This window comes from Pipistrellus hanaki (assembly GCF_964339955.1).
Source record: "Pipistrellus hanaki genome assembly, chromosome: 2".
NCBI classification, from domain to species: Eukaryota; Metazoa; Chordata; class Mammalia; order Chiroptera; family Vespertilionidae; genus Pipistrellus; species Pipistrellus hanaki.
The window spans coordinates 188,631,893-188,657,841 of record NC_140504.1 but is presented as its reverse complement, the minus strand read 5'-3'; the positions used below and the strand labels follow the sequence as shown (position 1 = coordinate 188,657,841).

Sequence of the window (25,949 nt, the reverse complement as noted above, 5' to 3'; positions counted from 1 at the left end):
CCTCTCCCCTCCCTCAGGGACACTTTCCTAAGTCCGATCTTCCCCTTATGGGGGCCGGCCCCCTGCTCGCTCTCTCTCTCTCTCTCTCTCTCTCTCTCTCTCTCTCTCTCACACACACACACACACACACACACACACACACACACACCCCTCACTCATCACCCTTTGCTAAGACTGCCCTGCACTGTGAGCTCCTCCGAAGTGGGACTGACTCGGCCCCAAGGGTCCCAGTAAGCGATCCCTGGGCGCCCCCTGGTGGCCACAACGGAGAAATTCTTGGGCTTCAAGGAGCACGAGGAGGGGAAGTATCATAAGTTGACCATTGAGCGCCCACTGGATCCTCTTGGGAGAGCCACTGTCACTCCCACTGAACAAACGTGGACCCTGCGGCCAAAACCGGTTTGGCTCAGTGGATAGAGCATTGGTCTGCGGATTGAAGGGTCCCAGGTTCAATTCCAGTCAAAGGCATGTACCTTGGTTGCGGGCACATCCCCAGTAGGGCGTGTGCAGGAGGCAGCTGATGGATGTTTCTAGCTCTCTATCCCTCTCCCTTCCTCTCTGTAAAAAATCTATTTATATATATATATATATATATATATATATATATATATAATATTTTTTTTAATGGACCCTTTGGCTCCGAGGAGCTAGTAAGTTCCCCATGCTGCCCAGCGAGCAGATGGTGCCAAGGACTCAGACCTGGGTCAGTCCAACGCAAAGCTGCGTTCTCCCCATGGAGAAGGGGCCCAGGGGGAGCCACGGCTGCTGGTTACAGAGCCTGCGGCTCGGCCTCAGGGGTGCCCTGGACCCCGCAGCTCTGATGGGGGTTTGGAGGCCAGGCCTTCCTTCCAGCTCAGTGCCAGTGAGACCTGGGGTAGGTCGGAGCGCGGTTCACGCAGAGCCAGGTCCATCTCGGGGTACAATAGCGATAAATAGAATTTATTTTGTACAACTGTTACCAACATACACACAGCCACGGGGCTTCCCGGGCGGGTGGTGGGGCGGGAAGGCTGGCCTCGGCCGTGGCGCCTAAAAAGTGTGGACACACACACACACACACGAGAAGGACTCACAGCAGCTGTGCCTGGCAGCCCCCTCCGTGGGAACGGGGGGTCGCCATGGCAAGACCTGTCATGCCAGGCCAGCCGGGACCACTCAGCCTGGAGCGCCCAGAACATGGGATGGCAGAGGTGAAGCTGGGAGCCGGCTGAGGGGCGGGGAGGTGCCCCCCTCCCACCAGGGGGCCGCTTGTCTGTCACGTGGAGGCAGTGGACGGGGCGTCGGCAGGTCTGTGGCAGAGCTGGAGGGTCCAGGAGGGGCAAGAGGCATCGCCGGCTCCCTGCCCCTCGGCCCACCGGGGCCCGGAGCCCCGCGAAGCAGGATGGGGTGACGGATGGGAGGCCCCTGGGAGGACGGTCTCCCGCCCTGGGCAGGTGCAGGAACCGCAGTCTGCGGTGACCTCTGAGGTGATCTGGTCCACGGGTAGCAGAGGGGCCCGGAGACAGAGCCCAGAGCCGCACGGCAGAACCCAGCTCAGAAGCCGGGGCTCGGGACGCAGGATCCCCAGCCTGGGGCTCGCTCCGTCACACCTCGGCCCCCGCTGCCTGGAGGCTCTGAATGCACGGCGCGATCCCGGGCCCCCCTCGCATCTTGCCCCCCCGGAATCGAGAGGGGCACCAAGGAGTGACGGGGGGCCCGGGTCGGGGCGAGCAGGGCCTGGAGTCCTGCTGCAGCTGACCGCTCCCCGCCCAGCCCGGCCCCCAGCCCGGGGACGGGGAAGGATACCAGAAGCTGCCCCACTCCCAGGTCCGGATGGCTCCGCCCTGCAGAGACGGCCCAGGCGGGGCGCCAAGGGGAGGGTGGGGGGGGCCGGGGGCAGCCCCCAGGCTGGTGGTGGCCTTGGGGGCAGAGGTCCTGTCTGCCTGGATCTGACCCGGCATCTTCACCTTGTGTTTCTTCGACCTCATCTGCGGGGTAGAGGGAGATGGAGACACCACGGAGCAGGGAGGCGCCCCCCCCCCCCTCAGAGCTCTGGGTTCTAGGCCCTTCCACCCCCCTGGGAACCCTTCCCCTCCAGACCCACCCCTCCCAGCAACTCCCAAGTCCCTTCCAGGCCCCCACCAGATCCTCCCAGGAGCTCGTGGGCAGAAGGGAGGAAGCATTGGTTAGCCCCGTGGCACAGAGAAGGAAACTGAGGCCCAGAGAGGGGCCGAGGACCTGCCCAAGTCACTCAGTATCCGAGTGGCGGAGGATTCGAACCCAGGCACAAAGCTCTCAGCCGAGACACAGGACAGAGGGACACAGGACAGGACAGGGAGACACAGGACAGAGGGACAGGGAGAAACTGGCCCGCTCCCTCGCCGCTCCCGCCCGCCCCCACCAAATGAGAGCGGAGGGCTGGTCTGACCTGCTCCGTCACCTTCCGAGGGGGGCCCGGCTAACAGCCCTGCACAGACAGAGCGGCGGCGAGCAGGGGACAGGACAGGCGGCGTGGAGCAGAAGACAGGCAAGCAGAGGTCACTGGCCGTGCCCAGGCCGAGGAGCCCAGCCCCGCCGGCCTAGGGGGCCTCTCAGCCCAGGCCCCGCCCCTGGCTCCCCCCTGGCCGCACGCACCAGCTGGGACGTGTGCTGCTCAGCTGCTTCCAGCTGGATCTTGATCTCCGGACACGCAGGGTCCCCCGACTTGCCGGCATCTGGGTGGGGCGACCGCGAGGGGCCTGGGGAGGGGGGCAGGAGGGAGCCACCTCACTGGCCGCGGGGAGGCACCAGGGAGACGGGTATGGATGGGTGGTCGGCACTGGTTGGTGCTCCCCAGCCCCGCCAAGTCCCCCACCCCCACCCCGGGAACCCCACTCTCACTCCCAACCCTCACCCCCATCATGTTCTGAGACCCTTCCAGAAGCGACCAGCCCTCCAAGCCACCCCATCATCTTGAGCTCAATGATGACCCCTCCATGACATACCCGCCCCCTGGGGCATGAGCCGCGGTCTCCACCCTCAATGCCCAGCCCTGACCCCTCCGGCCACAAGCACCAACCAGCCTGGTACCTGGGGAGCTGCCCCCACTTGTGGTGCTGACGCTGTCCTCCAGCCACGTGCTGTAGATGAAGGAGTCCCGCTTGTGCGGAGTCCCCGAGGACGAGATGCTCTCCTGGGATCGCAGGGCGGAGAGGAAGCAGGGGGTCAGCCTGGGCCAGGGCCCTGGCTCGGCTCCCCTCCCCTCGGGCCCCCTGTGCCTCCCTGCGGAGAGGAGGGGCCCACCGTCTGCTCCGGGGAGGCCCCAGGAGGACAGAGCGGGAACAGGCGCACACCACATTCGCCCGTTCATTCCATCAGCCATCATTCACTGACGTTCTCGTGGGCCAGGCCACCGAGAGACGTGGGGCAGGTCCCTGCCCTCCGAGACCGAAGTCTAAGCGGCGAGGCAGCTGGGGAGAGACTACGTCACCACACCAGATCTCGGCCCATCGGGAGGGCCGGTCTGCGCCGCTCCTTGCGGTGCCCGGAGCACCTGGGACAGGCCCGGCAGGGAGCAGGTGCCCAGCCCGGGTGTGTGGAGTGAAGAATGAATGACAAACGGGGGCTGAGGGCAGAGCCCGGGGTCTGTGAGGCACCAAGAGGGCCTCAGACATCGGAGAGGCTTACAAAAGGAGGCCATGGGATGCCGAGAAGCGGGAGCAGGACTCAGTCAGACAAAGAGGAAGGAGAAGGAGGCGGAGTGTGTTCCAGAGAAAAGGGCCCGTGCAGAGGCCCAGAGGTAGAGTCAGCCTCGTGGGTTTGGGGGGTTGCAGAGGGTGCGGAATGGCTGGAGTGGCAGGAGATGAGGCTGAGGCGGGCAGGAGGGGGTCTTCAGAGGTCTCAGGGATTGGGCCCCCCTTCCCCTACGCTGGGGAGCATGGGAGGTCAGAGTAGGGAGGGTCAGTCTGCAGTACTCCTTCTGGCTGGGTCCCCGGATTGCATCTCAGCCACAGCCAGCCCCCTGCTTCCTCCAAAGAGCGCCACTGTGGTGGCTCCCCGGCTCCCCGGGCCTCTCACCAGGCCGGTGTCATCCCCGTCCACACCCTCCGTCTCCTCCACCACGCTGGCGAAGCTGCTGGCGCTGGACGAGGAGCGGGAGAAGTCCTTCAGCACCTCGGCTCTCTGGGCTGCTGTCTCCACTCTGCCACAGACAGCACCCATCAGCCAGCACCCACTCAGGGCCCCTCCCGGCCAGGCCCGGCCCTCTGCCCTCCGGGCCCGGGGAGACCTGCCCACGGCCACTGTCCTCCTCAATATGCGGATCTGGTCCTGTCCCTCCCCTGCTCAAAACCCTCTCAGGGCTCCCACGGCCCCTGATAAAGTCTGGTTTCCTTGCCTTTGGTGCGCAATAATAACTATTAATATTATCATGGAGTGCACATTTGCTCTGTGCCAGGCACTGTCCCACGTTATTTTTGCCCGAATGATCCCATTGTCATCATTACTGGACCCACCCTACAGATGAGGAGACACCAAGGCACAGAGAGGGCAGGCACACGGTCCGAAGTCACCCAGCTGCCGGTGGGAGGACAGACGGGACCAGCTTCCGACGCCGCAGTGTGCTCACAGCCCTCCCCTAATCTTGTTCCACGCTCGGGGAGTCTCACTCTGCCCGTCAAATCCCTCAGAGCAAGTTAATCTTTCAAACACCAGCAAGGGCCCCCTCCTCAGGGAGGTCCTCCCCGGTTCCTCCTCGCACGGCCGGGTGGCCCTCCCGGCTCTGGCTCCTGCACACCCTGTCTCTCACCACCCCCGTCACCCTTCCCTGCTTCTCCGTTCACCGGCCTGACGTTCTGTCTGGGCTGAGGCAGAGTCAGCAGAGAAGGGCTCAGCCAACGAGAGCCGAATGGAGGAGCTCCCAGTCCTGCCCTCACCCCAACCCTTCACTGGGCCTGGCCGCTCAGGCACTCGGCTCAAGGCACTGCCCTCCTCGGGGGAGCTCTGGGTGGAGGAGTTCTCTGACTTCGGCTCCTGGGAGATGTGCCCGCTGTCCTCCCAGCACACCCCAGGCCTCTGCACTGGCTGTGCCGCTTACCTGGAACCCTCTTCCCTCGCCCCTCTGTCAGTGTCTCGCTTGAGCATCCATATGACCCCCTGCCCCCAAGTCATCCTTCATCGCCTCCCCTGCTTTGCTCTCCTCTGACCACAACTCTCTGGAAATAGCTTCCCGGGTCATGTTACACCCCCACGTTGGCCCAGGTCGCCAATGTATTCCAGAGCGGTGGTGGGTGGGTGTCAACGGAGGACCCGAGAGGGTGCCCGGGCCTCCCCCACACCCTGGGGTGGCAGGGTCCGTGCCCCTGGCCTCCCCCAGCCCAGGTGGGGATGGAAAACATGAGCCCACCACCCCCCAGCCCTGGCCCGGTGAGCCTGGGCCCCAGCGCACCTGTTCTTGGTGGTCGGCATCTCGGGGGAGCTCTGGGTGGAGGAGTTCTCTGACTTCGGCTCCTGGGAGACGTGCCCGCTGTCCGGGGTCTTCTGGCCAGCCGGGGGGCTCTCCCTGCGGGGCACATGGGGGCGGCGGGGGCACTCAGCACCAGGCCTGGCATCAGGGTAGGACGAGGCCCAGGTGGTGAGAAGAGGTCACGGGCACCTCCTGCCTCATACCCACACCCTGTACACTCAGGGGCCAGACCCAGGGCAGTCCCTGCGGCTAACGGGCCAGGCCGGGGCTGGCACCTCGGAGAACCATCCTAAGACAGGACACCCCGATTCCCCCCTCTCCACGGGAGCAGGTGTGACTGTCCCTCATGGATCAGAAAACTGGAGCCCAGGGATGGGAGGGAACCTGCCCAGGATGCACAGCCAGAATGTGCCAAAACCAAGACTTAAACCCGGGATCGGCGGGACTGTGGGTCCTCCTGCCCACGAGGACTGAGCCAGCAGCATTCCTGAGCCTCCGTGTGCCCACCCCCTGCTTCACACGCAGAGCGCCACACCCCGCACCAGCCCCAGGATGCTGGCGTGTTCTTATCCTCCTTTTCTCAGGCTGGGACAGCGAGGCTCAGAGAAGTGCAGTGACTTACCCAAGGTCACACAGCCCGATGGTGGTAAAGATGGGATTCACACCCAAGAACTACCCCTGGCTTCCCAGAGCTGCCATGCTGTTACTACGGCATGCTGCCCACCGCTGCTCACACAGAGGTACTCAGAGACCCCCACAGACTAGCCGAAACTCCCAGCTCTGCCCCCCACTGGCTGTGTGAGCTGGGCAGGCCCTGAGCCCACTGATCTACAGCGTCCCGGTGTGCAAGGCGGGACCCCAAGGAGCCAGCAGAACTGCTGCGCAGCCGGGAGCACTTTATGTGAGGTGATGAGCTGGCACGGTGCCTGGCACACAGCAGGGACTGACATGGACAGCTGTCACCAGTGACGGGCAGAGGGGCAGAGGGCAGGCACTCCCTCCTGCCTGCTCCGCTCTGCCCCTGCGTGGGGGTCCGAGGAGCCAGACCGGTCCCCGCCGCCCGCTCACCCACCTCTTCTCCTGCACCTCCTGGATGTTCTCGATGCCGATGGCGCTGCTGCGGCGTGAGCCGAACGGGCCTGACTTCTTCCTCGTGGGGCTCTTCCCGGGGACGATCAGTGACTGCGAGGAGAGCCCCCAACTCAGTGCCCACCTGCCCCGGGAGCCCGGGGGCCCCACATGCCACCCCAGCCCTGCTGCTCCAGGCCCCGAAGCAGAGGCAACGAGCAAGAAAGAACAGAAGAAACCGTCCATGTCCGGAGACAGCCCTCCCCCTGCACAGAGGCCCCCCCCCCAGGTGACACTGCCGGTGGGGGCCCAGGGGCTGCGGCCACTCCCAATGGCCATCCCCCCACCCCCAGGGCTTCCGGGACCTGCGGCCTAAGGCCAATGGGGCGTGGATATAGCAGCCAAGCCCACACCCCATGCTGGGGAAGGTTCTGGGCCGGCAGCTGGCAGATACCCCCATTTGCACACACACAGAAGCAGGCCCCCATCTTCTTGGGGGAATCAGGAAGGTGGGTCCCAGGGAGCCAGGAAGGGCAGGAACCCCCCAGACCAGCTCATGGTCAGAGGAGAGGGATGGCACCTCATGCAGAACTGGCGATATTGGGGGGCGAGCAGCCGGGCCGAGGGTCTGCGGGCGTCAGATCCTGGGACAGGCCCAGGAGCCTCTGACCGGGGGCACCGGCTCTGGCACAGGGACCAGGCCCCAAAGCAGGTGCTGGGTGCCATCAGAGCTGCAAGCACTCCGACCTGCGTGCCCCTGCACCTGTCCCCGGGGGAGGGGGCAGCATCCCCAATATGGCCTTCGTCCTGAGAGCGAGCAGAGTGCAGCGCGTGCAGGCAGGCTCCAGAGCCGCTGGCCCCACGGGCGACCACCTCTTCCACGGTTCCTATGCCTATGGCACTGCCCCGGCGTCCGAATCTACTCGCACTTTTCCCGGGAATAAGCAAAGACTGGCAAGCAGCAGAGGAGGGGCGGAGACAGACGGACAGACATAGAGGGTCGGGGAGAGAGAGAGAGAGATGGCAGGAGGGGAAACAGAGGTGACACAGGGAAAAGAGCGAAAGAGAGAGAGAGAAACAAAGAAGGGAGTGGCAGGGGGTTGGGAGGGAGAAAGAAAAGGCAGGGGAAGGGGAGAGGGGAGAGGGGGGAAGAGGGACAGAGACATGGACAAATGGACGGTTACACAGCAACAGGAACACACAGGAGGAGCCCATGAGAGGGGCCCAGAGTGGAATATAGACAGACAGACACAGAGATGGGAGGGGACAGACGGAAAGGGGAAGGGAGGGAGAGACAAAAAGGAAGAAGCAAGGGAGGGAGCAGTGGCAGGGAGGAAGAGGAAGAAAAGGAGGAGGAGGAGGAGGAGGAGGAGGAGGAGGAGGAGGAGGAGGAGAGGGAGTGCCCGAGGACAGGAGACATAAACATGTAAGAAATGGAGAGAGGACAAGCGGGGGAGGAAAGGGGAGAGAGGACAGGGAGAGAGGAGGGAGTGGAAGGAAAGGAAGCAACATGAAGAGAGCGGAGAGTTGTGTAAAAACAAAAACAAAAACAAAAACAAAAACAAAAACAAAAACAAAAACGGGTCTGGTTACTGCCATGGTGGGTGCTGCTGGCCTGGCCCTGTCTCTGGGGCCCCTCCACAGCCCCCCACGGGAGGCTGGGCCCCTCCAGCCAGGACGGGGGTGGCTTGTCAATCCGGGTTTGGGGGAGGGTGGGCTTGGTGAGGGCCGGACCGCAGAGGACCTTGCTCCCTGGCCAGGCCAGATCACGGGCAGGAATGGGGTGGGAGGTCCCTCTCACCACAGTGACACAGCCTCACAGCACTGAGCGCAGGGCTTGGCATGCAGCAGTCAGTAAAGGATGGATGGAGGGATGGATGGAGGGGTGGAGGGGTGGAGGGGTGGAGGGGTGGAGGGATGGATGGAGGGATGGATGGAGGGATGGATGGAGGAGTGGAGGGGTGGAGGGGTGGAGGGGTGGAGCGATGGAGGGATGGATGGAGGGATGGATGGAGGAGTGGAGGGGTGGAGGGGTGGAGGGGTGGAGGGATGGAGGGATGGATGGAGGGATGGATGGAGGAGTGGAGGGGTGGAGGGGTGGAGAGGTGGAGGGGTGGAGCGATGGAGGGATGGATGGAGGGATGGAGGGGTGGAGGGGTGGAGGGGTGGAGGGGTGGAGCGATGGAGGGATGGATGGAGGGATGGAGGATGGAGGGGTGGAGAGGTGGAGGGATGAAGAAGGGTGGATGGAGACAGGGGAGCAGAGCAGTGGGTGCAGTGCCAGGGGCGGCCACGGGGCGGCAGAAAGCAGAGGCCCACAGCTGAAGGCCTTGCCCAACCTGTGTGCCCAGCACCCACCCTGAGTATTAGTAGCAGAAACCCACAGAGCCTGGCAGACAGGAAGTGATCACACAGTAGGTACTCACTTAGGAGATGCTCACACGAAAGCCCACACAATTCCTGACACACATTAGGCAGCCACAGCCACCTCGGCCCTGGCACACGGGTGCCCACACGGCAGCCCAGGGCCGGGCACACAGAAGGAGGTGCGAGAGTCAGTGCTCACACCACAGCTCACTCCCCCACACATCAGGCTCGGCACACACGATGTGCTCATTCCGCGGCCTGTTTTCTGGCACACAGCAGGCTCTCACACAGCAGCCCAGGGCTGGGCACACAGTAGGTGCACACAGCAGGCTCTCACACAGCAGCCCAGGGCTGGGCACACAGTAGGTGCACACAGCAGGCTCTCACACGGCAGCCCAGGGCTGGGCACACAGCAGGTGCACACAGAGTACATGTCCACACAACAGCCCAGGTCACCACCAGCGTTTCAGCGCCAGGCACACAGCAGGTGCTCACACAGAAACCCAGGCCCTGGCACACAGCTGGTGCCCCCAGAAATCCAAGGAGGTGCCCACACAGCAGCCAGTCCCCAGCGCGCGACAGACAGCAGGTGCTCAGTAAGGAATGTGGTACAGAGGCTGCCCCAGAGCTGACCCGAAGTCACACCTGCATAAGGGGCCAGGGGGAGTGGCAGGTCGAGACGCTGGGAAGGAGACGGAAGGCCCTCGGCACCACAGTGCCTGGCCTGGGCCCCTGACCGCCCCTGGAGGGCAGAGGCTGGACGGAGACTAGAGCCAGGATGGCGGCCCCGCAGACTGCGGGGCGCTGGGGGCAGGGCCAGCAGGAGGCCCCGGGGAGGCACTCACTATTCCCGCGGCCTTGGCCAGGTCCGGGTTGTTGGGGGCGAAGCTCCCGCTGTGGCTGGTGGACACGGTGTTGGGCTTCTTGTTGCTGAGTCCCATGGCGTCCATGGACTGGCTGCGGCTCCGGATGACCCGCTGTGAGGGTGGGGTGGGGGCGGAGGAGGCACAGGTTTCTTAAACGCCTGCTCCTCGGGGAAACCCCGGAACCCGGGCCCCTGGTTCCTCCCCACCACTGCCGCTCCGAGTGCCAGAAGTCCTTCCCCAGGAGGCCACGCAAGAGCCAGGCCCACATGGTGCCAAGGGGAGTTTGGGCCTTGGCTCTGCCACCAACTCACCGGGTGACCTAGTTCAAGCCACTCACCCCCTGAGCCTGGGAGCCTGTCGTGTGGCTGTGGTGAGTATTAAAGAAAATGCTGGGGCCAAAACCGGTTTGGCTCAGTAGAGAGAGCGTCAGTCAGCCTGTGGACTGAAGGGTCCCGGGTTCGATTCCGGTCGAGGGCATATACCTTGGCTGCGAGCACAACCCCAGTGGGAGGGGTGCAGGAGGCAGCAATTAGAGTTTCTCTCTCATCGATGTTTCTAACTATCTCTCTCCCTTCCTCTCTGTAATAAAAACAATAAAAATATTTTTTTATTTAAAAAAGAAAATACTGGGTCATGGCCCAAAGTATGTGCAGAGAGCCCTCCCAAAACAGTTCTCTCCTGTTAGGAAGCCTTCCTAAAGCTTCTTTAAAAAAAAAAATAATAATAATTAATTAATTAATTTTATATATATATATATATATATATATATATATATTATTGATTTTTTTACAGAGAGGAAGGGAGAAGGATAGAGAGTTAAAAACATCGATCAGCTGATTCCTACATACCTCCTACTGGGGATGTGCCTGCAACCAAGGTATATGCCCTTGACTGGAATCGAACCTGGGACCTTTCAGTCCACAGGCCAACACTCTATCCACTGAGCCAAACCGGTTAGGGCTTCTGCTCCTCCCTCCTTGCTTCTCTCAGCCAGTGCGTACCGAATGCTTACTGGGGCCAGGCACTCGGCACTGGCTCTCTCACGCCATCGCCCTGCGAGGCAGGCAGCACTCCCACGCTCACTTTCCACAGGCTGACCCCAGAGCAGAAGCAAGCCTGGAGCCCGTGTCAAACCCAAATCCTTACCTGTGGGCTCGGACCAGTCCAGGTCCACCAGCTAACGCCCACACGAGGTGGGGTCCCTGGAGCCCTCTCTCAGAGGAGCACTCACACCATCCAGCCCTGTGTCCAGGGGGCAAAGGCAGGCTTTCTCCTGAGGCCTCTTTCTCAAAGACAGCCTGTTCCCTTCAGTCCAGGGCAGGCCTGGGCAGCGGGGCTAAGGCCCTTAAGCGAGCCCAGGGCTCCAGCTTTGTGGCCTGCAGGGATGAGCTGGGGCCCGGTACTTGGGAGTGGGTGTAGGAGACAAGGGCAAGGAAGCCACCACCTGGGGACCTGCAGCTGGTGGAGGGGAGGGGATTGGGGGGGGGGGGGTCCGGGCACTATCCAAGGAGAAAAGGAACTCCCTCTGGCTCTCTCTTTGGACAACAGTTGCTGAGGTAGCTGGACAGAATTTTTCATTCTGCTCATTAACATTTATTGTACCGATCTAACTGCTTTACAAATGTCAACAACTGTATAAATTGTCATTACCCCACTGGACAAAGGAACGGAGGCTCAGAGAATGACCAAGCTAGCGACAGAGCTGGGGTCTTAACACGGAGTCTGCGCTCTTAACACGGAACGAAACCAGAGACAGCCAGGGTGGGTCACACAAGCTGAAGGTCACCCAGGCCAGGTTCCTCTCTGACGGCCCCTTGGCTCACGCCCCATTGCCGCCCAGACACTCCAGCCTTCAGCCTAACCCTCAGGGAGCCTGGGCCACCACGCCTGGGCCCCGCCTCCAACCATGAATTCCTCCCTGGGCAGCGCCCCGCTTTACAGTCCCAAATGCAAATTCCACCTCACTAATCTGGGCCCACCCTCAAGCCCAAATCCACCGAGAACCACTCCCCCACCCAACTGCACCCCTGGGTGAGCCCGCCTCTAGCCACGCCCCCACAGATGTCCATAACTCCCGTAACCACGCCCCCTCGGTGAGCCCGCCTCTAGCCACTCCACATAGGTGTCCATAACCCCCAAACCACGCCTCCACAGGTGTCCATACCCCTCAGAACCACGCCCCCTCGGTTCTAGCCACACCCACACACGTCCATATCCCCGACCACGCCCCCACCAACTCCGCCCCCAAGATGAGCCTCTACCTAAGGTGACCAGATGGTCCTGCTTTTGGCGGGACAGTCCAGATTTCTTTTGTCTTTTTCTTTTTTTTTCTTGTTTTTCACAATGATATTGTTTATTTAAAAAATTTTTGTATTTTGTTTCTGAATGATAAAAGAAAGAAGATTTGATCCATTTTCTTTGATAGTAACACATTGCAAGTATGAATAGCCCTATTTCCAACAAAATATGGATATAATTAGCCATAATATTACTAAAAGCAATAACAATTTAAAACTGGGTGTCACAATTTACACAGCAGTTGTATTCTTCAGGATGATTGAGTATGGTTTTCTGATCTCCGTTAACTGCCAAGCATATCAGTCATAGTGCATTTGCAGGCTCTCCTAGTATTCTGTTTCTAAAGGAAACAAATCACATTTTTTAGCTTTTAATTCTATTTTAACCTCAATGTGTTTTGTTTTTGTTTTTTGTTTTTCAGGTGGTATTTTTTTTGCCAATTTTTTTTTAACAACAGATTTCTAACAATTTTTCCCGCATCCCGCGGCGTTTGAAAAAAGTCCCGATCGGGACGCGGGACAAATTGTTGAAAATCGGGACTGTCCCGCCAAAAGCGGGACGCCTGGTCACTTTACTCGAACCACGTGTCCATACCCCGATCACGCCCACCCGGTCCCGGCCCGGCCCGGCCCGGGGAGCGCTGGCAGGCCGGCCTTCACCTTGAAAGACTCGAAGAAGCCGCCGCCACCGCCGCCGTTCTCCAGCTTGTCGTCGTCGCCGCCCAGGCCCAGCATGGACTGGCTGTGCACGTGCAGCTCCTCGTGCAGCGTCTCCAGGAGGGCGGCGCGCGTCCGCTCCTGGGGGCCGGCCGGTCAGGAGGGGCCAAGGGCTGGTCACCTTCTCTGGGAGCGTGGGGAGTGGGCCTGCGCCCCCGCAAGCCTAAGCTCCGCTCGGCTGCCCTCAGGCCCCAACATCTGGCCGCCTGTCCCCGCCCCCACGGAGCCCTCTGCCGGCCTGCCCACTCCGAGCCCCACCTGCCCAAGCAATCCCCTCACATCCCCAGAAATGCCCTGCATCCTCTCCCCTGACCCAGCCGTGCACAGCCCTACCTCCTGCTCCCCCTGCAGCCATCCCCAAGGCCAAGATTGCCGAGGGGGGGAGGGGCAGGTCTGAAATTTCAAGCTGCGGGGAGGGACTCGGACCCGGCAGCCCATCCTCACCTCCAGCTTGGCAAACTTCTCTGCCTTGTAGCAGGCATATTCCGCATTGATCAGTTTTGTCAGCAGAAATTCCTGGAACTCGGGCCCCTGGGAGCCCCCAGAGTGGAGAAAAGAAAGGGAGGGGGGGGGGGATTCAGGGGAACAGAAACAGAAGCTGTGCCCTGTGTCCCGGGCTGGAGTCCCCTGAGCCCCCAACTGCTGGAGCCCAGAAGTCTCCCTCTTCACTCCAGGGCCCCTCCCTGGCTCAGCTCCCCAGCCCAGGGCCCTGAGAGGGCCCCTTGTGCCCTTCATGGCTGCCCGCCCCTCAGGAGAGCAAACCCACAGAAGTGAGGGGCTGGCTGGATCCGGGTTTCTGACTGCCCCAGCCTGTGGGGGACTGAAGCCAGGGCTCCAAGGGTGGAGGAGAGAGACCTGTGCCCCTTCCGCCCCTCCCCCCGCCCTCCGCCCTCTGCAAGGCATTTTAGAAGAAAGAAGACTGTCAGGAAGATAACAGAAACGAGGAAGGGCCACAGAGTCTGACATGAAACATGTAAAAAATGTAAAACCATGACATAGTCTGCTCTGTGACTTGGTAAAGAAAGGCCAGTTTTTTATCAAGATGATCGGAAAAGCCAGGCCCCAGGCGCACGGGTAGGGGAGGCCCGCTGCCCTGGCACACAGTATGGCAGAATGTGGGTCCCCCGCGCGGCCCCCGCCGATGTGGTCCTGCCCGGGGTGGGGCGGGGCAGCCTCTCACCTTCCGGAACACCGCAGGGTCCGGCAGCGGGGGCCCAAAGAAGGGCACGTCGTCTCTGGCCGTGACGGAGACCTGCGAGGGCGGGAGGGACCGGTCCCCGTGGGGCCCCACGCCCGCCAGGAACCCCTCATTCCCCTCCCCATCCCGTCCCGTGCTGGCACAGGGCCTGCTCCCGGGTGGGGGGTGTTCAGTGGCTGAACCCCAGGATCTCAGCGCCTCCGTGCTGGGCCCTGGATCTGAGTGGCGGGAAGGGGTCTCGGGAGCCCTCGGGGGTGATGAAGGGGGAAGAGGCGCACGGGTCTCTGAGAGGGGAACTATGGGGAGCAGAGAGGGCAGGAGGGGAAGCCTCCATCACTGGAGCAAGAGCGGGACTGAGAGCCCTCAGGACAGTCCCCCTATTTACAGCTGGGAAAGCCGAGGCCTCATCCCGGGAGGCTCTGCGGTCACCCACCTTGTAGAGGGGGCCGTCGGGGCCCCCGCCCTCGGCCTGCACCACCACGTAGGCGTGCAGGAAGTTGGACGCGATCATGTCGGGCACGAAGGGCGTGTTCTCGTCCTGGAAGACCACCGCGACGATGTCGTTCCCGATGTGCCGCTTTCGCTGCAACTGAGCACAGGGCCCGGCCTTCACCGCCTGGCCGGGGGGCGGGGGGCCGGGGGGCGGGCCACAGGGCGGGGGGGTGCGGGGGTGTGGGACAGGCAGGGGACACGCCTAAGGATTCGCTTCTCCCTCCAAAAACGTGGTGAGGAACTTGTCTTCAAATTATTTTCCGTTTTCTTAGAATCTCTGTGACAGATGAGGAAACCGAGGCCAAGAGAGACAGGACTTGCAAGGCCCTACAGTGAGTGAGGGGACTCGAACCCAGGGCTCCTGGTCCCTAGGCCCTACCTCTCAGCCCTTCTTCTTCTTCTAAATGCCCCAAACCTAGCCCCCCCCCTCCCCCCCATGAACAAACAAGTTCCACCCACTATAAATTCATGTGGCTAAAATGGACAGAAAATCTTCTCAAAAGAAAATGAGAGTAAAAGTAAGAAATAAATGTTTTCATTTGTTTCTCACATGACCGTTTTCCCCCCTGGGCTGGGGGTGGAGTGGGGGAAGGCAGAGTGTCCTGCAGGCCGCTCAGGGCAGAGTGACAAGTCTTTAAATTCAGCTCCCGGACCACGCCCTGCCCTCCTCAGCTCCGGGCCTCACAGAAGCTGCTCTCTCCACCTGGAACGGGGACCCCCTCACTGCTCCTGGCTGCTTCACAGCCTAAAAGGCACTTTATCTGGAAAGCTTTTCCTGATTCTCACCTCTGCCAAGTCTAAGAACCCCCACATGACCCCGCAATGCCCTTCACTCCTAGGAAAAATACTCCGATTCGCTGAGCTTTTGCTCTGCCAGACACTCTTCTAGCCACTGTACGTGTATCCTTCATGTACGCTCACCTGTGAGGTGTCATTACTACCCCATTTCACAGATGGGGAAACTGAGCCCCTAAGGAGGGGGGACTGGATCACTTCCATCTTCTACATCCCAGGGCCCCCTGAGCCGGATGTGGCGGACACCGGACAGACAGGGAGTGGGGGACAGGAGGACGGGGTGGGGGGGGGAAGCGGGTGGGCGGGTGCCCAGGCTACCTGCTGGGCGTCCCCTTCGGTGTAGGGCAGCTTGGTGGACACGTGGAACATGATCTCCTTGTTGCGGAAGTTGCAGTACACGGACTCGGTCCCCGTCTGCCCGTGGGTCACGTCCAGGCCTCCGCGGAACCTGCCCGGGCCCCCCAGGCCACGGCTCAGTCTCCAGCCCAGCCAGGCCTCCTGGGGGCCAGGGCAGGGGCTCCCTTCCTGCCCCAGAGTATAGCCTGCTTATCCCCCCCTAAGGCTCACCCCTTAAAGTCCTGCAGCTTGACCTTCTGGCCAAGAAACTCGAGGAACTCCACGAAGGCAGGGCTTTCCTCGTTGGTACTGAAGAGCTCCTCCTCGGAGGTCTGGGGACACAGAGGGCAGAGGTCATGGGCTGCAGCACCTGGGCCGCCCCCCACCCCCGTACCCCCACCCCAGAGAAGGCTGGGAGGAGGACCTCTGGCAGCCCCCGGAAACTGAGTCCCTGGCTAAGTGCTCTCCCCGCAAAGGGCTGAGGTCCCAGGTACAGGGCCAGACGGGTGGGGGAGCAGGGAGGAGGAGGAGGAGGAGGAAGAGGAGGAGGAGGAGGAGGAGGAAGAGGAGGAGGAGGAGGAGCAAGAGGAGGAGGAGGAGGAGGAGGAGGAGGAGGAGGAGGAGGAGGAGGAAGAGGAGGAGGAAGAGGAGGAGGAGCAGGAGGAAGAGGAGGAGGAGGAGCAGGAGGAAGAGGAGGAGGAGGAGCAGGAGGAAGAGGAGGAGGAGGAGGAGCAGGAGCAGGAGGAAGAGGAGGAGGAGGAGGAGCAGCAGCAGGAGGAAGAGGAGGAGGAGGAGGAGGAGAGCACACCTGCCCAAGCTTCTGATAAATGACTCCAAACTTGAAGTTGTTGCTGATCACGTGTTCGTCAAAGGTGACGATGAGCCGGGAAGCCTGGGGAGAGGACAGGGGGTGAGCAGCCTGCTTTTCCCAGTTGTCACTTCCTGCTCTTACTTTGTGCCAAGCCCTGTGGCTGGCACACCACGAGCATCCTCTCCTTTAATCCTCAGAACAAACTCACGAGGAAGACCTTTCTGACGCTCCCATGTTACAGACGAAGAAACCAAGGCCAGAGCTTGTCTAAGGCCCACAGCCTGCTGCACGCAGAGCTGGGACGGGAACTCGGGCCTGCTGGACTCCAAAGCCCAAGCTCATTGCTCTGAGTTTTGCCTCTAACCGCCCATCCCTACTCGATGCCCCAACACCCAGCTCCCTCCTGGGCTCCTCTGTAGACCCACCTCCTCGGTCTACAACAGGCCAAGGCCACCCCCTTGCTGTGGGCCCTCCAGCTCCTTCGTTCCCTCCTCACTTTGGGCCTCAGTTTCCTCTGCTGTAACTGAGATGGAATCTAATTTCTGAGCCCCTTCCTTCGGGGACACTTCCTGGACCACAGGACCCCTCGGGCACCGCAGCTTGCTCCAGAATCCGGTCAGAGCTGCAGGGTCCACCTGTCTTCCAAGGCCCGCCTCTTCCCGGAAGCCCCTGGCTCACTGAAGACAGACGTCCCGCCCTTTTCCCACATGTGACAGCGCCTGGGACTGCGGCTGCTGTCTGCGAGCAGCCCTGAGGACGGCGCCTGTGCTAGTCTCCCTCACCAGGTGCCCCCTGGGGTCGGAAGGCAAGGCCAGGGAAGCCCCTGGCTGGGAGCACCAGTTGCCCTTGGGAGGGTCCCCAAATTACACGGGGCGTTTCCAGAGAGAAGGCATGCCCCTCCCTCCCCACCCCACCCCTCGGGCCCCCAACGCTAGGTTTAAATGCAGACCTTTATTATCTGCTGTGCAGCTCTGGGTAAGGCACAGAGCCTTTCTGAGCTCTAGTTCCTCTTCCATAAACTGGCTTTGCAGGGTTATTGTGAGGATTAAATGAGACACTTAAGAAGAATGCCCTGCACACTGCAGGTGCCCGTAAAGGCTCAGTGCCCGTGTTACCCACCCCCTTCAGTGAGCAGCGCCCAGGGCCCGCCGTACCTTGGGGTACAGCACAGGATAGAATCGATCCACATTCACATCCTCGCACACCAGCTGCAGGAGGAGACATGGGGGTAGAGGCAGGGACAGGAGGAGGGGGGCCCCTCTGGGCCTCCCAGGCCAAGGCGGGAGGAGGGGGAAGACACGGTGCAGAAAGGAGAGAAAACAACCAAGGCGGAAGCAATTCTGTGGGCTCCCTGCTGCTCAGAATGGGGCGAGGAGAACGGGGGTCCCCCGTTTCTGAAAGTGCTCTAAAACAGCGCCCACACACACAGGCAGGGGACAGGGCCCAGCATGGGGCAGGTGAGCGGCAGAACCTCAGGGACGGGGCCGCAGCACACGGGGCTAGGCCCTGAGCTGAAGAGGAGAGCACGCTGAGGCTTAGCCACAGCCCTCACGCTGGGTGCCCGCCCCCCAGGGGGGTGCAGAGGGGACCCCCTCACGGAGCAGAGGCCTCACCTTTGCCATCTGGACCACGTTGGGGAACTCGGTGAGGCAGGAGATGGGGATGACATCGTGGTATGTCCGGCACTTGGTCCTGGAGGAGAAAGCCCCCGGTGAAAGGCTGGGCCCCGGGAAGGGAGACGGGAGCCCCTCCACCCGGAGAAAGAGCCCAGGGAGGGCCAGGCCTGGCCTGGGCACTGACGTGCTGTGCCGCCTCAGGCAAATCCCTGGCCCTCTCTGGGCCTCCATTAGGAGAGTGGGTGACATGAGATGAATTCTCAGATTACAAGACCTCCGCCCACCCTGCTGCCACAGGGCCCCTCCCCTCACCCCTCTCACCTGAGCAGCAGCCGCAGGTGCTCCTGGTCCCCGATGACGTCGTATTTGAGTGAGAAGACCAGGTGGCCCAGGGCAGCGTCCAGGGAGTAGTAATTGAAGTGCTCCTGTGGGGGGCGGTAGAGGCCAGGGGAGTGGGTGAGCATGGATAAGAACCAAACAAGAAAGCCAGCTGGCTCCTAGCTGGGGCCCTTCACCAGGCAGCCGGTGACCCGGCAACAGCACCAGACGAACCTGCATTCAAGCCTCACTCGGCCACCTGCCAGCTGGGGAGCCTGAGGAGATCACCTCACCTTCTGTGCCTCAGTTTCCCAGTCTACGAACTGGGAGGAAGGCCTTCTCCCTGTGGGATGGCGGCAGCGACTGACAGGGATAAAGTGCCTGGCACAGAGCAGCTGTTTAAGGAACACTTATAGGAACCCCTCTCTGGATTCTCACCGGTTCCAGGACCCCGTCTGGCATCTCCATAGCTGTGTCCCAGCCCTGCCTTTCTTGGCGCTGAGCACACAGTAGGGGCTCCATGAAAATACGCTGACGGACTGATTGCTCAACCTGTGGCCCCTGGAGCCAGGGCCCGTGGGAAACAGGAAGTGAAACATCTCACGAACACCCTGGGCGGCTGACCGGGCAGGTTCCCGCCCTCCTGCCTCACCGGAAGAAGCTGCAGGTGGGGAGGAATGGGAGAAATATCCCAGCGGCCCCAGGGGAAGCCGCTGCAGGGACGGTTCCCCCGGAGAGGAGCCCAGGGCTGGTCCCTCCGGGGGGAAGTCCCAAAGCCCAGGGCCGGGAGAGCTGGGAGATCACAGCCCAGCCTGGCCTGGGCTCCCCCGGGCAGCCCGGCCCTGGGAGCGTGCAGGCTCCCCAGCCACACCCGCCCCGGAGTCATCCTGGAAGTCGGTCCTGTTGGAACATGAAGGCCTGTGCTCAGAGGGCAGGCCCAGGAGGAGGCAGGGCCGGGGATGTGCACAGGGAGAGTCCGAGCGCACCTGAGGCAGAGTCCCCCTCAGCCCACCTGGGCACAGAGCGATGGAAAACCCCAGGTGCTTGGTGCCATCTGCGGAGAGGGAGCGGCAGGCACTTGGCAGGGAGGGCTGCGCCCGGTCCTCAGGGTGGGGAGTTTCCCCAGTCCCCGAGCCTGAGCCCAAGGAGCCCCAGGGGTGCAGCGGGAAAGTGGGCTCTGGGTCCCAGAAAGTCAGTCCCCAAAGTTAACCTGACCTCCGCCCTCTGCCAGGACAGGCCCCGGTGCTTCCCCAGTCACCCCACCTGGAGGCAGGAGGTGGGCCTGGCTCTCTCCCACCCCCCCCCCCCCCCCCGTCCCCTCCGCTCTGGCCATCATGCCCAACGTGTACCTCCTCAGGTCCTTCTGTGCTCGAGGCACTCGCTCTGTCCCCTGTCACTCCTTGGCAAACTTTTCTGAGTGCCAACTATGTGCTGAGCTGGCCCAGTCCCCCAGATCCCACCAGCTGCCAGACCCCACTAAGAGCCTCCGGACAGTGGTGCCAGGATGCAGGTCTCTCGGCTGGAGGTAGAATCCCATGCCCAAGGAATAGCCCCTCCTCCCAACACACGTGTGTGCACACATGCATACACACGCCTAGCAACAGGGCCCTTCCCAAAGCATGTCCTTTTAAAAATAGGACACATAGCTATAAATTTAAGGTGTATAACGGGTTACTTTGACGCGTTCGTGTACTGTGATAAGATTGTCACTGTAGCCGCATTCATCACATTACATAACTAGAGGACAATATTGTTGTCTATTTTCATAGCGTGTCTTGAGGGAAGGTCAGCCAAAGCTAAGTCGATTCTTCGCCCAGTACTTGTGTGAACTTGACCACGTCACTTTCCCTCTCTGAGCCCCCCGTTTCCTCTTCTGAACGACTAGGCAATCCTGATCTCACGGACTCAGTTAAAATGTGATAACAGCAGCTAGCATTTGCCAAGTACTCGCTATGGGTCAGGTATGGTTTTCTATGTTTTAGTGTGCTTTTATTGCCTGGTTTTAATAGGTAAGGCAACAGGCCCAGGAAGGCCAAATAGCTTGCCCGAGGTCACCCCATTAAGGAACGGAAGAGCCCAGGTTCCCGCCCAGGTCCTGAGATCCTGGAGCCACGCTACCACCTGTCGCCTCAGAGACAAGGGACACAGAGAAGGCACCTGGGCACGTACAGGGTCCCAGCGAGGGACCTCCCTCCCACGCCCACAGACTGGCCCAATAACTCTGGCCTGGAACACCGCTGGGGGACCCTCTGGCAAGTTGGGACCAGGCAGGGCCCCTGCACTGGGGGCTGGTGATGGGGTGAGGGTTGTATCCACCCAGGTCACACCATGAAATGACTGTGTCTTCCCACCCCCACCTCAAGCTGCCTGAGGGCAGGGCCTGGGTATGCCTTGTCTGCCGCTCCACACCATGTGCCTTGAACAGGACCAGGCACACTGGCTAGACGCCATTCTAAACTCCACAAGCACCCTGTCAGGAAAGCCTTGCAGCAGCAGCCTTCTGAGGCGGTACCGCCATCACCTCCGTTTCCACAGCTGAGGACACAGGCCCAGGGAGGTCAGCCACCGGCCTGCAGGCCAACGCAGTGAGTGGCAGAGCCGGGACGCAGGCCCCGGTAGCATCCCTGCCATTGGCCATTCCGCCCTAAGACTGCTTTTTGCAACAGTTGTTTGTTGAATGAATGAGTGAATTCACTAGGCATGCTCCCTGAGACTCCGGGCTCTGGGGCCGTGTCACCCAGCCCGAGGGCTCTCTCCCCCGCAGGCCCGGACCCAATCCCGGCGGGCCACCCACCTTGCCGAGAAAGTGCTTCCGGTAGATGCGGGCGGTGGGGTTGCACTCCAGCTTCACCTTGGCCGTGGGGGACTGCAGCGGCTCTGCCTCGGGGATGCTGGTGATTTCGTGGTTGGTGCCTTCAATCCAGTAGCCCCCAAACTGGGGCAGCAGGATGAGGGGGAAAGGCCCCTCTCGCCCCAGGACCTGAAGGGGGACTCGGTTGAGAGCCACCCACACCACATCCCACCGGGGACCCCAGGACAACTCCCCAGCGCAGACCTACGGACAACCCAGAGGCCACGTGGGTCCCACACCACAGGGAGCCCCAAGTCCCGTTCTCGAAGGGTGGGGTGGGGTGGGGACGGGTAGAGCCAGGAGCAGGACCTTGGCGGAGGCTGAAACGTTTGGCTCAGAGGCCTGGGGTTCAGATGCGCTCAGAAGTCCTTGGCCTGTAGACGGGGTCTCTCACGGAGGTTCGACTCCCGAGAGGGAGGAGAAGGGGCCTCCCGCCTCCCCGTGGGAGTGCCTTCCGGCTGGGGGTGAGGGTGGGCTCAGGGGGCTCCGGGGGGTTACCTCGTGGACACTTGGGTAGGGAATGTAGTCCTCCTCCGTCTGCAAAACACAAGCAGGGCCGAGGCCGGCGGGTTGGGACCATGACCCTTCCTCCCAGCCTCCCACAATGCTCCTTGTCTGGCCAGCAGCAGGCTGGGAGCATCTCCCCACCTCACAGGTGAGGCAGGGCTTGCTTTGGGGTGACCCCGAGAGGCTGGGCTGAAGCAGGCTTAGCTCACTGAGTGCTGGCGGCCTCCTCTGGGCCTGGGCCTGCTGGGCGAGGAGGCAGCTCGCTGTGTGTGTCGCCCCCCCCCCCCCAAGGAACCTCCAGACCAGGGGTTCTCGGTGCATCAGAACAGCCTGGGGGCTCAATTAAACCCAGGTGGTTACAAGCCACCCCAGATTTTCTGATGCCCCAGGTCTGGGAGGGGGGGGGGGCAAGAATTCACATTCTCACAGCTCCCAGGTGGTGCTGAGGGGGCTGGTCTGAGGACCACACTTCGAAAACCCCAGCCCTGAATAAAAATCAGGCTTATGCCCATGCAGCCCCTTTAATTCTCACCCCTGCACCCTGAGCCCACGCCCGCAGGCTCAGCTGCCAGTTTCTTGGATGGCTGGGGTCCCAGATCACCAACCAGAGAACCATATGCCTACCTGGAGAGGCCACATGCAGCCCCCCTGCCCCCCAAGAAAGATGTGAGACTAAACCAGAGCCTCCTTTCATCTCCTTCAGTCCCCGGCTTCCTGTCTGGCTCCTCAGGGGAGGATGGGGGGAGGGGGGCAAGCTGGCTACCCCTCCTCAAATCCCCTCCCCCTCAGCCTTTCAGGTAAGAGCTTCAGGGAGCAGGAGTTTGAGTGAGTCTTTCTACAACTGCTTGTCATAACTGGCCTCCAGGAAAACCGTGTACGCAGGCCCTCGTGTGAGGGATGGGGCTTGAACTCTGGGCAGGGCAGCCTGGAGAGGCAGGGTGAGTTTGCAGCAAGATGGCAGGGAGGAGCTGGAATGAAGGCCCCAGGCCTACAGCCCGGGCGGGGGGCTCCATGCATCTCAGAACTCCCAGAGGGCCGGAGGGAGGTGGGCGCCCCAGCACCCAGCCCGCAGGAGGACTACTTCATGAAAGGGGTGGGTTCTCCTGGGCTGGCTCCTGGGCGGGCAGCTGTGGTGAGACTTCCCAGACCCACCCCCACCCTAGGGAGGGAGTCTGCACGCTCTTCCCAGCCCCAATCCCCAAGCCCTTTGGGGCGGCCGCTGAGGAAGCCCAAGGGCGGGTCGTGGCTCAGACCTACTTTGAGGGGTGGTGGGAAGGAGCATCGCTGTTCATCCATCCTGCTTCCCTGCAAAGAGAGGGCAGCACCTCCTGTTACTCCTCTCCCACCCTCCACACCCCTCCCCTGCTTGCTGCAGGGCCACCCCCGCCCCCTCCCCGGGCTCACGGCCCTTCCTGTGTGGAAGGGGAAAGCCCACAGAGGTGGGGTACCCCCGGGCAGGGTGCTGCTCCCTCAGGCCTCTGCAGGCCCGGCGGGCGGCTGGTAAGTCACCTGGGCTGTGGGAGGCGGCGGCAGGGAGGGGCCCGGGGCTCAGTGCTGGAATGCCTGCCGCGGGGAGTGGGGGCAGGGTGGTGAGCGCGTGCCTGTGTGAGTGTGGGGAGCCGGGAGGGAGGCTATTGCATCTACACAGATACGTGTTGTTAAGAGAGGGAGAGGGAGTGAGGGAGAGGCCAGAGAGGGGGAACGAGAGAGAGGGGGAGAGAAAGAAAAAGAGAGGGGGGGGGCGGGGGGAGATGGACACAGAGGACTAAAGAAGAGAGGCAGAGACATGGGTGGGGGCAGGAGAGAGGGTGTAGGGGGTGGACTGACATTAGGGAAGCTCCTGCGGGCTTTCCAGCTCATCCCAGCCCCTGACCACCTCCCAGCACAGACCCTTGCACAAACAGACAAGGGCTTGGAAGCCGGGAGCTGGGCAGGGGAGGGTGGGCAGGGGTCAGGCAGCGGGGGCGGGGCCGCCTAGCTCACCGGCACCTCCCCCGCGCTGCGGCACAGCGCTGGCTGCCCTGAGCCCTGGCATCCACCCCTCCTCCCACTGTGCACGAGGGTCCTGCAGAGTCTGTCATACCTCCTGCGGGGCTGAAGCGGAGACCCCAGTTCTGTGAGAGGAGGGGGATGGGAGGTAGGGAGGCACACAGGTGGAACCTGGGCCCCCAGGGTCAGACAGGAAGTTGGGCCCTACTGGTCCCCATCCTCTACTCCGGACAGAGAGCTCTGGACAACACACTGCCCCCAGCTCCGCCCGGCATGGCCTGTCTGCAGAGAGGTGTGGCCGCCCCCCCCAGCCCGGCCCCCAGGGAGGGGCAATGGGTCCAGCCTCACCTGCATCTTCTCAATCATCTCAAACAGATCTGTGTTCTGCAACAGAGACGGGGAGAGAGCGGGTCAGGCCTCAGGGTGGTCCGGCTGATCCTGCTGAGCCCCAAGGTGTCTGCACCGATCCATCCGGTCCCTCTAACTCTGACCAGCCCCACCCTGGGCCTGTCCACCCAGAGCCCGGGCCCCGCAGGGCAGCCCTTCCCCTGGCGCCTCGGACAGAGGGGCGTGACCCTTGGGGAGAGACACAGCGTCCCCGTGTCGCTACCAGGCTGGCAGTGCCAGGACAGGCCCATGCACCCGAGAAGAGCCCAGGTGCCAGCTCCAGAGAGGAGCTTCGCTGGGACCCTCAGGAGGGTCTGGGGTTCCTCCCTCACCCTCCAGCAGTGGGGCCGGGGGCTGTTGGGGGAGAGGACACTGGGGCGTCCCAGTGGCCCAACGCGCGTGTGTGCGAGTGCCCGTGCAGCCCGCAGACTGCCTCTCCTGTGGCTGGCCAGGGCGCACGCAGGGTTAATCGGGCATCTGCCAGCTGCCTTGGCAGCTTCAGCCTCTCCAGCGCCAACTCCCCGTGAGCCTTCCTGGAAGGCGCACCGTGAAGGCCGGTGGGGCAGGGGCTGGGCCTGGGAAGCCCCCAGAGTCTCCGGGAGGGCGCCCCTCCCCCAGCCCCTCCCAGCTCCTGCGGCCCCGTGAGGATCAGGCTTCTGCATGGGCATAAGCCTGAGCTCACACACATGTGCTGCGGGGCTGGGCACCAGGAAACGCATACTCCCCCCTCTCTCTCCTCTCTCTCTCTCTCTCTCTCACTCGCTCGCTCAAACACACACGCACAGGCCTACACACCAATATTGAAACATCTCACTGTACCAAAGAAAGCAAACACAGTCCCACGGGGTCTCTGCACACCCACTCTGAGGCTCAGAGCTATACACTAGCCAGCAAACACCCGTGCCGGTGTCCTAAGTTACACAACAGCACCCCCCTCCTACACAGGTCCGTGTACAAGAACCACACACACACACACACACACACACACGCATGCACGCAAACCCACCCCTGTGCAGACCTGCATGCCAGCAATGGCACACGAAGCTACACAAACACCAGGTCTGCGTGTGGAGACACAGCAGCAGGCTCTCACGACACAGGCGGGCACGTTCATGGAAACTCCGCTACAGAGCCCCACTCCCACGCACCTTCCCGCGGAGTCACACACCCTGCGGAGCAGGCACGAAGGACCTGATCCCACCTCGTTCGGTGAGTTTTGAGAAAAAGGAAAAGCACATGGCAACTGCGGAGTGGTTATCACCAAGGGTGAGGGTCACGGCATGGCCCTCACACCCAGTTGAGTACACACCACTCATATTTCTCCTCTCTCTCTCTCTCTCTCTCTCACACACACACACACACACACACCATGTGTACACTCTGAGGCCTGACCCCAGGGACAAAACCCTCCCCATGTGACACTGACCCATGGCTACCTGTGCCACACCCAGTGCTTCCGAGCTGGGACGATACAATCCCTCAGGCTGTTCGAGCAGAGACCACACACACACCTGCAGGGCAGGCAGGCAGACACGCCTGTCCACCCGGCACCCTGTGCCTACACAACTCCAGCCCAGCAGCGACAGGGTGCACTGATGTCCCCCACCTCATGGTGACCTAACAGGGTCAGGAACAATGCAGCGGGAGTCACATCAACACTGACACATGGCGGTGTCACCAGTGTGTTCACACAGCAACAAGTGACACCCACAGCCACAGCCTCCGATGCCGACACACGGGGGACTGTGAGCCAAGTGCCCAGCGCGCCACGCAAAGTTACACGGACACACACACCTGGAAGGGGCAGGGGATGGAGGAATGGTCCCCAAGCTGGAGCGTGCGTGCGCACACACACACACACACACACATTCACACACGCACACACACACACACACACACTCACAGCCACGGT

The 25,949-nt window shown here is 61.9% G+C and overlaps 1 protein-coding gene across 8 annotated transcripts in view; it reads right to left on the bottom strand.

Annotated features, from left to right (window-relative positions):
- Positions 1-912: 912 nt before the first annotated feature.
- RAP1GAP (RAP1 GTPase activating protein) overlaps positions 913-25,949 on the bottom strand; it is a 64,754-nt gene continuing 39,717 nt past the window's right edge. For 4 of the 8 annotated variants that reach the window (XM_084874916.1, XM_084874909.1, XM_084874913.1 and 1 more), the window contains 22 exons: positions 23,999-24,034; positions 22,919-22,966; positions 21,653-21,691; positions 21,098-21,283; positions 18,307-18,410; positions 17,983-18,061; positions 17,524-17,577; positions 16,367-16,450; positions 15,790-15,890; positions 15,541-15,670; positions 14,369-14,524; positions 13,918-13,989; positions 13,182-13,268; positions 12,681-12,818; positions 9,703-9,834; positions 7,364-7,441; positions 6,495-6,604; positions 5,405-5,518; positions 4,036-4,159; positions 3,049-3,151; positions 2,614-2,717; positions 913-1,967 (listed from right to left, as the gene is read on the bottom strand). In XM_084874916.1, coding sequence (XP_084731042.1) covers positions 1,584-1,967; positions 2,614-2,717; positions 3,049-3,151; positions 4,036-4,159; positions 5,405-5,518; positions 6,495-6,604; positions 7,364-7,441; positions 9,703-9,834; positions 12,681-12,818; positions 13,182-13,268; positions 13,918-13,989; positions 14,369-14,524; positions 15,541-15,670; positions 15,790-15,890; positions 16,367-16,450; positions 17,524-17,577; positions 17,983-18,061; positions 18,307-18,410; positions 21,098-21,283; positions 21,653-21,691; positions 22,919-22,966; positions 23,999-24,016 — 2,445 coding nt within the window. In that variant the 5' untranslated portion in view covers positions 24,017-24,034 and the 3' untranslated portion in view covers positions 913-1,583. Of the gene's footprint in view, positions 1,968-2,613; positions 2,749-3,048; positions 3,152-4,035; positions 4,160-5,404; positions 5,519-6,494; positions 6,605-7,363; positions 7,442-9,702; positions 9,835-12,680; positions 12,819-13,181; positions 13,269-13,917; positions 13,990-14,368; positions 14,525-15,540; positions 15,671-15,789; positions 15,891-16,366; positions 16,451-17,523; positions 17,578-17,982; positions 18,062-18,306; positions 18,411-21,097; positions 21,284-21,652; positions 21,692-22,918; positions 22,967-23,998; positions 24,035-25,949 lie in introns of all 8 variants that reach the window. The other 4 variants (XM_084874911.1, XM_084874914.1, XM_084874910.1 and 1 more) reach the window with 3 other exon arrangements.